Source organism: Macadamia integrifolia, chromosome 13 (genome assembly GCF_013358625.1).
Source record: "Macadamia integrifolia cultivar HAES 741 chromosome 13, SCU_Mint_v3, whole genome shotgun sequence".
Lineage (NCBI taxonomy): Eukaryota > Viridiplantae > Streptophyta > Magnoliopsida > Proteales > Proteaceae > Macadamia > Macadamia integrifolia.
Window position 1 is genome coordinate 16,838,375 of NC_056569.1, and position 9,441 is coordinate 16,847,815.

At 39.1% G+C, this 9,441-nt stretch overlaps 1 protein-coding gene across 1 annotated transcript; it reads left to right on the forward strand.

Moving 5' to 3' along the window:
* Positions 1-7,018: 7,018 nt before the first annotated feature.
* Positions 7,019-8,754, forward strand: LOC122060095. Its single transcript, XM_042623264.1, has 3 exons — positions 7,019-7,862; positions 7,996-8,175; positions 8,307-8,754. Exons 1-3 carry the CDS (start codon positions 7,167-7,169, stop codon positions 8,574-8,576), a joined length of 1,146 nt encoding a protein of 381 aa, XP_042479198.1. The 5' UTR covers positions 7,019-7,166; the 3' UTR covers positions 8,577-8,754.
* Positions 8,755-9,441: the final 687 nt, after the last annotated feature.

The following is a 9,441-nucleotide window of genomic DNA, read 5'->3' on the forward strand; positions in this document are numbered from 1 at the left end:
AATGACTAGAATAGATAACTATTCTGGATTTTGGTCCTAACTTTAGAATATGACACTTAGAATTGGACCAAGCTATGCCTTTCCGAACATGATTCTGATTCTGCATCCTTCATTCAGAATTCGAAACAAACATAGTCTTAGGATCATGTAGGTTGCCTCATCTGGTTGGCCATAAAGATACTTCAACTCTCATAAAAATTGCCCAAATTTTTCTTGCTCTGCACCTGTGGAGAATGAAGAATCTTTTCACTATTCGTTTGATTTGACTTTGTCATTAGATTCATATGTCTTCATTAGCTCCCACACTATCATAGAGGGTTGAAAATACCACTCTCTAATCTAATCAGACAGCCTATTGCAGTGGTGAATGGATTCTTTATTCACCACACTATTATAGAGGGTTGAAAATATCACTCTCTAATCTAATAATACAGCCGATTGCAGTGGTGAATGGATTCTTCATTCACCATAGATAAAAAGAAACTCGATGCTGAACCCTATGTGGCATGCAAATCTTTTATTTTTTAAATCCAAAAGATTTAGAGGCAAATGGAATAATTTGGAGTTAGTAATATAATCATGTGGGATAATGATTACAAAGCTTCCTTATTAAATTTGAAATTTTCATTTTTCTTTTGTTTTCTTTACAACCAAACAGAACCTAAATATCAAAAAAGATTATTTTATGGCCAGGTTCACGGTATCATGCTGCAATCATTTTCATAAAAGATCTCATGCCTCTTAAAAGTTGGAAATGAGAAGTCGTCCACAAAGGTTTTCTTACTTCTCTGACTTTTGTAATTCCAGTTTTACACCCCTCCTTTTTGTACATTAGGACTCTCTCTTTCTCTCTATCTCACACACACATAATGAATGGGTTTGGCATTCTCCACTTCTATTAATACTTGGAATTCCTAATTAGAGTATCATTAAAGAAGGTTAAAACTTGCAAAAGGCCTCCAAGATCTTTGCCTACGCCATTCTTGAAATTTTGTGTCCAATTAAAAAAAAAAAAAAAAAAATCGATTAGAAGTGATATATTTTGACATCCAGTGGAGGTGTTAATGTGGAAAATTTCATGAAGAAAAAAAAAAAAAATATAATTTCAAATGTAGGGTTTCAGAATTTGGAGAGGCTTAGAGATTTTCCATGGATTGATTGAGAAAATAAAAATCATAATAATTTGAGAACTCTGTTTATTTATGCTTTTACCTAAGAAAAGAAAAACATAGAAGGTAACAGATTTCACATAGGCTCCGTTTGGTTGCAAGTAGAATTTAACGAGAAGTGAAGTGAAATTTTAATACTTAAAATAGAAATGTTTGTAATCATTATCCCATGTGATCCATTTTGACCATATGTGATAATGATATATTTTACATGTAATTTTTATTTTACAGATTATAGCAAAAGGGCTATGAATGCAAAGGAAAGTGAACTTTTATAACCAAATATAGAATGATTTTACATTAATATTATGGTCATATGAGGTAACGATTACATACATTTCTTTTTTAAGTATGAAAATTTTACATCCCATCTCTTTAATTCCTCTAGCAACCAAACATAGCCATAGGAAATCTTCAATATGTGGTTCATCTAAATATGTCACATGAAAAAAGGATGTAATTCATATATATATATATATATATATAGGGCTTCACTGAATTGGCCATGGCCAAATTTTAAAGCTAAATTCAATCTTATGTGCCGTAGGTATTAAATTTTCCTTCTAATGGTTGGGATTCATTTGTTTTCAGCTATTTTTCCGAAGTTTTCTTGTCATATTGGATCTTCAAAGTTTAATTTGGTCATATTATTTCTATTTGAAAATTGATTCGACATCACTACATATCAGCACAGATTGATTTGTACCAGACAAGTTTGCTCCTTATTTCCTAAAATATTGTGGCTTTTTTGACTGTTTTACCCTTGATCCATAATGCTCAACCATTTGTTTTTTGGTAGAAATACTCAACCAATATAGAGTCAACACGGTATTGGGATTGGTGGCTAGTGATATTAATATGGATTTCCCAATATCGGGCAATATGATACCAATATCCCAAAATATGAATATATCAGGAAGAAAGGCAAGGGGAAGGGGTGGATTTTCAAAGTTTAATTTGGCAATATTATTTTTAGTGAAAAGGTTCTCTGAAAGTAATGCGTTTCCTACAGTAACACAGGTGAACATTGTTTATTAATGTATTCAAAAATATAAATAAAAATAAAAAAGAAACAAAAACAACGAAATATATTATGTATGTAGACACTAAGGTTGAAACAGGGGTTGGGGTGGGTTTCTTAAAATCGTAGGTAAACCCTAGGTCTCCATAATTCAAATCAGGCCCAACACAATTTTGTCGGGCTTGTGCCAACCCAACCCGGCCCTAATCAACCATGATTTTTGCCAAGGTCAAGCTAACCTAGAGTTACCTTGTTTTTACCTTTTTTTGTCTTTTGCACTAAAAAAAAAAAGGGGGAAAAAAAACACCAATAAATCAATTGATCAATAACAAATCAAAAGTATGAAGTTCAATACAATAATAGATGTTTAGGACACCTCACCATAAGAATCAATGACAAAAATTTCATTATTCTAAATATAAGGATAGGATAACAGCCCTGAATTATTATATAAATGATGGTTAAAGTCATCTCTAGGTTGGGTCGGGTCAGGATAGGCGTAGGCCTCAACCCAAGCCCGAGCCAACCCTAATCCATCATCAGAGTTAAAAATCTTTGGCTATATCCTGTTCAGGCTCTGGGCAAATTAGGATAGGTCCGAGCTGTCAAATTTACACCTGTAGTAAGCACAATATGTATTAGACTCAACAGTCTTTTCCCTTATTCCATTTCGGCTGAAACTTGACTTTGAGAATTGAGAAGTATATATTAGGAAGAAAGGCAGGGCAAGGGTGAGGCATATTTTGCCACATAGGATTAGGAATGCTTTTTCTTTTTTTTTTCCTGATGATGAACGGATGCCTTCCCATGTGCAATTGGATGTGCAGGTGGGCTACTTGTAATGCAACCATTCCTTGGAAAAAATAAAACAAAAGGGTTGAGAGGTGCGGGGTGGGGGGTGGGGTAAGAAAGGACGAAGGGATGGGTTGCAGTAACTCTAAGTTTGGCAAGACAAGACCGGCAAATAGGAGGGGTTGTGGGGCTAAAGAGGATAGTTGGGGGTGTTGGGTTTTTCACTTTTCAGGATGTACTTCCCCAATATCACTGTATCCCAGACAGACAGGACCGGCACACCGATCAGCTCCTTGTCCGGGACAGATCATATCCCTCTTTCATCTCTCTCTCTCTCTCTCTCTCTGTTGTCCTTCATTGTTAATCTGCAATTATTAATGGGGTTATCCTATAAAATATATTGAAGATGGAAGAACCTATGGATGCCCACAATATTATCATGAGGGGGATGTATGGCCCTTGACCTGGCTCTGGCTTTTTGTACCCTTTAAAGTTAAACATTAGCATCTGAAGCCTTTTAGATCTCTCTCTCTCTACTACTACAAATCTACAATCATGCTTTTCTTTTTTGGTTCCAGTAGCAGATTTTCCTTTTTAGATGTCAATTCTAGGGCTAGTACTAGTAGATTGATTAACAATGGTAGTGTAAGTGTTGCATTTCTTTTTCAATTACTATGAATAGAAAGGTAGGACCATCCCACCTTACCTTCTCATTTGTTTTCTTTTCTCTATTTGATAATGGATATTGGAATTCAAAGGTTTACCGTATCTCAGTTCAGATTTAAACAATCAATTTCTCTCTCTCTCTCTCTGAGTATTCTAAGTAAGTGTTATGGGTGTGACCCATTTAGATGTAATTAGATGATGGGAGAAAAATTGCAAAGTAGCCCAACCCAAAATAGATACCCTTTAACACAACCTGATTAAAGCTGAAGGAGGCAGTCCAATCTGGAAACTGGAAACTGGAAACTGCAAACTGCAAACTGCAACCAATAATAATTACCTCCCTACTTTTCTCATACGTCTCAGTTCTTCGCTTCTTCTCAATCCCCACAATCCTATGGACGAGGATCTCTATGGATGACGATCTGGCTCCTCCCCTTAGCATTCATTGTCTAGGTCGATTGATAGTTATTTGAACGAGCGATACATGGTGACGTAATGATCCAACGATTTGAGAAAGGTGCAAAAAACGAAGTAGTGACAAAGGTTTGAAGAACCATTGGATCATCATCTCGCCATGTGGTACTGACCCAAGTAGTTATTGATAAGACCTAAGTAGTTATTGATAAGACCTGGGAGATAGGTGTTAGGGAGAGGAGCCGAATCCAACGAGACGGCTGTAAGTCTTATTGGCAATAGTTTTTATCCAACTTGACACTTGACTCCAGTTTTCACTCTCAAACATGGTTTAAGGAATCGGATCGGCCCTGTCCGATCTAAGGGTGTCAATCGGCTTGGTTTCAGTTTTTTGGTTAGGTTTCGATTCGGTTGAGAGGCATGATGAGGTGAACCAAAACCAAACCAAGAATTGATTCGGTTTTGGATTTGGATACTCAAACCGATTTAATTCAGTTTGGTTCGGTTTCAATTTCAATTCCATTCTGTAATGCAGTATTAATTCGATTTTGTAGCTCGATTTTAATTTGGTTATGTATAGGGTTCCACTCTTGGACCATGATTGTGATGGACCATGGGCTCAAGTTATGGGATTTATGACCATTGTCAACTCTAAAATTATCCTACCATGTGAATATGTGATAATTCATTATAAAAAAACATTTACCACAAAAAAAAAAAAATGTTTGCAAAATAAATTGGGCTTAGTTCCAGTAATTCGGTTCAGTTTTAGTTTAAACCAATGATTTTTACACCTTAAACCATAATCAATTTGAACCGAAGTGAATACACATGTACTCAAACCAAATTTAAATCAATTGGATTCGATTAATTTGGCTCGATTTTGGATTTGGTATTAGGTTTGAGTTTCAAATTGACTTCCTTAATGGGATCCTGACTCTTGGATGATATCGTACTGCCAAATCAATATGGATGAAGCCATGAAGGGTAATAAGGTAACAAAAACTGGTTTTTCTTCTTAATGACAACAAGGGGTATTCTGTCTGATTCGGAGATTGGATCCGAATGGGCCCTGTCCTATCTGAGACCGATTCCAGACTTCCGGTACCTTAAACCAGGCTCCTAAATGGTCCGTGTCTTAGCTCTAGGCCAACTATGTAATTTACTGTTTAGTGAGACATTTTTTTTTTTTTTTTTTTTTTTTTTTTTTTTTTTTTTTAATAGGTAGGGAGGGAAGTAGGTAACAGCTAGGAGACTCGAACTCGAGACCTCCTAGTGAGCATGGGTTTTATACACACCACAGCTCACCAACTGCACTAAGCAGTTGTTGTTTAGTGAGACATTTCCTCAGCTCACACCAGGGAAGAGAGACACAGGATTTTCACCACCTCTCTTTAACACGTGAAAAGTGGGGCCCACAAACAGAAACCCCAACCTGTAACCAATAATACCCTTTGTGTGTGTCTCTCTCTCTCTGCCTGTGACACTGTGGTGTTACACTTGTACATTTTACATATCTGTGTGTGCCCTAAAAGTAACAGTAACAGTAACAAGAGTGTGTGTGGCGTGGTGCTGTGCGGTGCGTTTCAGCCACCTCTGCCGCCGCTGGTGGTGCTAGACTACTACTGGTAGTTGCATCTGGACCCTAGACTATGGACTCTGGACTCTGGACTCTGGACTCTGCAGGGAGAGACTGGGGGACCAATCATCCCAAGCAGAGGGAAGATCCGGTACCCAGAACCCGAGAATCCACCGTGTTTGCTCAAAAAAAGCAAAAGAAAGAACCCTCACTGCCAGTTCCACGTGTCATCTCCTCCATCCCTATCCGTTCCTTCCACGTCCTTTTTCCCTCAGCCGCCACGCTCCGTACCCCGAAATCATCGCCCTGCGCCCTGCCTCCTGCCTCCTGCCTCCTGCCTCACCAAACTCACCGTTCACACCGTATCCCAACCCTACCGACGAAAAGATCTCATTCCATAACTTACTTCTTCGTACGATCCAGATTCCACTACTGTGCCAAGTCGGATGCCTCAATCCACGAGCATTTCATGCCACATGGGTACCACATACACATACCCGTCCCAACACCTCTTGAGAAATAGGATAACTTTCCTCACTACCTGAGCCCCTAAGGAAGGAAAAGTATTAACTTCATTTGAGAGAGAGAGAGAGAGAGAGAGAGAGAGAGAAGAGAGATATTCTACTCCTTTCTTTCTTTCTACGTGCCCAGATGCTAAATCTATTATCTCTCTCTCTCCCACTAAGGAGATCGCAGCTTTGTCTTCATGGGTTCGGCACCCTCGTACAGCCTCCTCCACTCGCCAATCGTCTCACTCTATAAAGATCTTTCTTTGGCCCATAAGAATCCACATGCGTTGGTTTGGTCACGCGGATTGGATTTTGCCACTCCTTTGCACAATCTTCATTCTCTGCAGCTTCGTTTTAGTGGCTACATTACACAGTTCAACTAACACTCTCCTCCCCTTCCCTTCCCTCCCCCCTTTTTCCTCCATTTATTAATTAACTTCCAAGGAAAAAAAATAAAATAAATTATAACCCATTAAAGAAATAATAATGAATGATAATAAAAAAATAAATTATAAATGAATCATTTTCTAAAATAAAAAAAGAGCTAATTTGGAAGGTTTCTCAAGTCTCTAATTTGGTATTACTTACTTCTGTAACCTTCCTTATATACTCATCACCATTTATAAGAAGAACCAAATGGAGTCAGCTTTTCAAAATTACTATATATGTATATATACAGGCCATTGATTACTAAGCCTATATCATAGGGGATTCTCACATTAATGCCCAAATTTTAATTCATTACTATTTACTCAATTCCTTATTTTCTTCATTTCCTCTGTCTCTATCTATCTCTCTCTCTCTCTATCTCTCTATCTCTCTATCTCTCTCTCCCTCTCTCTCTCTCTCTCTAAGTGTCAACTCTGTGTGGTGTATATATACATGGTACTACCAAATGGCCTGCCTTCATCCCGACGCTTTTAGCATTTCTCCTTGCCGTTGCCATTCCCATCCTTCCTTCTCTCATCTAAAACCATCACTCTCTCTCTCTCTCTCTCTCTCTCCATCTCTGCCAAATGCCAATGGCAAATTCTCTTCTGCGATGGAATCCTTCTATGGAGATGAGCGGAGCTTCTTCAGCAGGAGGAAGTGCTTCAGGAAACACAGACAGCGATATTAGGATCAGTTCAAGAGAGCTGCAGGAGATGGGACATGAGACTGTGAAACAAAGAGTGAGGAAGAATGGAAAATCAAGTGGGTCTTCACAGAAGAAACCGCCACAAAGGGGACTGGGAGTGGCTCAGTTGGAACGTTTGAGGCTTCAGGAGCGATGGAAGAAAATGACTGAGATCAACCAGCCTCATCAAGGACCTCTCAACAACAACGATCATCAGTATCAGTTCTCCTTCCCCTTCGCCGATCACCGGAATGGGGTTTCAGTTCCATACTCGAGGTTCGGTCCTGTCAACCCTGGAGGATTAACCAATGATGGCCATGTCTCTACCTCGCATATGCAGACGCAGGCTCAGGCTCACCCTCTTCACCCGTACAGGTTCGCTAATGGTGGTTTCTCAGGGAACGCCGGGACTTTCTTCTGCGGCCGACCGGTTTTTCCCGATCAGTTTCAGATGGACCGGCTGAAGGTACCAACTCAGGAAGCTAGGTTTCACAGTGGCAATCCAAATCTGTACGAGACCAGCAAAGAGCTCTCTTCAACCCAAACCCAAAACCAAATGTTGCATTGCTCCTCCGATCAGTGCGATATATGTAAGGTAAGGTGGTGCTGTTTTTCCAATTTTTTTTTTCAGTTGCTAGGGTTTCTGTGCTTCCCCAACCCCCAAAATTTAAATCTCTTAAGTTTTTAACTGCTGCTTTTGTTCTCTCTTTCTCTATCTGATGACGCAGAAGAAGCACATCCATGGCGGAAATCTAGGATATAACTATATAGCGCCAAGAAATTATCATGGAGATGGATTCGATTATCTGAGTTTGAATCTGGGAAGCAACAAGCCCATTAATCGGGACCAGCGCAGAGATGTCGGTGTGAATCCGGCCACTTTCTCAGTACCAGACAACGCTCATGAGGTTCTTCTTCTTCTTCATCTTCTCTGTCTTCTCCTTTTCCAATTCGAACTAATTCCAGCCTCCATTCCGTTTGCCTTCAATTAACAAAATCTATACATTTGATGGTGATGAATCACTGATGTTGGTGACAGGAAGCAGAGGTCTTAGCTGTTCATCGTCAGGAAAAGTCGATTGGAGGCAGCGTATTCATGGAGTACGACTTCTTCCCTCAGAAAGCTGACCGAAGCGTCACCGACATCAACAGCAGCGCCACCACCGCCACCACCAACACTGGTGGTTACTCTTCCTATACTGATCACTTTTTTCTTGCTGGAGTTACTGCAGCAGGAGCGGCCAGAGAAGCTTCTCTTACTACTCATAATACTAATTCTCTTGATTTGTCCCTCAAGCTTTCCTGTTAGACCCAGAAAGCAACTTTAAAAATTTTCTATTCCTTTGCATTTCTCTTTCCCCTCCCCTCTACCTGTTGTTTCTGACTGAACCAGAGCCAAGCTCAAATCCCCAAAAAAAAAGAGGAGCTTTTGTTCTGTCAAAATTTAATTCAACTAAATAGAGAGCAAATCTGCCTTCAGTTCTAAATCCCATAAAAATAATTATATAAATTTCTGTTCTAAAATCTTTGGTTTACAGATTCTTGAGGTGATTGGTCACTAACCCAAAATGAGAAAAGAGTTAAATGAACATTAGATGTGTCCTACAACCTAGATCTCCCAAGCAATTGAAAAACCTTGCTGAGTGTTGTTCATTTACAAGCAACTCAGGTTCAGAAATGGACCCTCCAAACAAGAAGAATTGAAATTGAACTTTGAGTTCTTTACTTATACATGGATGTGGGTTCAAGTATAAAATGTCTTCCTCTGGATGCAGTGTTTGTTAAAAGAATGGAAAGAAGAAAATTAATAGAAAGAAGAGGGGGGGATCAATGGACAGAGCCTAACAAAGGAGAATATTTTTGTGCCTTCATTATGGTTACAGTACATTGATAGAATAAACCCTAACTTGCTCCAACATGTCTCTCACTCTTCTCAAGTTGGAGTGTGAACATCATGGGCACCCAAGTTGCCAATTAAGAGAAAATAATACTGTTCTTGACTTAGTGCCTTGGTGAACAAGTTTGCTACTCGATTACTTGATGGAACATAAGTAGTCTCTATTCTCCGAGCCTCAAGTTTTTAACGAACAACATGACAATCAATCTTGATGTGCTTTGCCCATTTGTGGAAGACGGAGTTTTCTACAATTTGCATGGCTTTCTCATTGTCACCA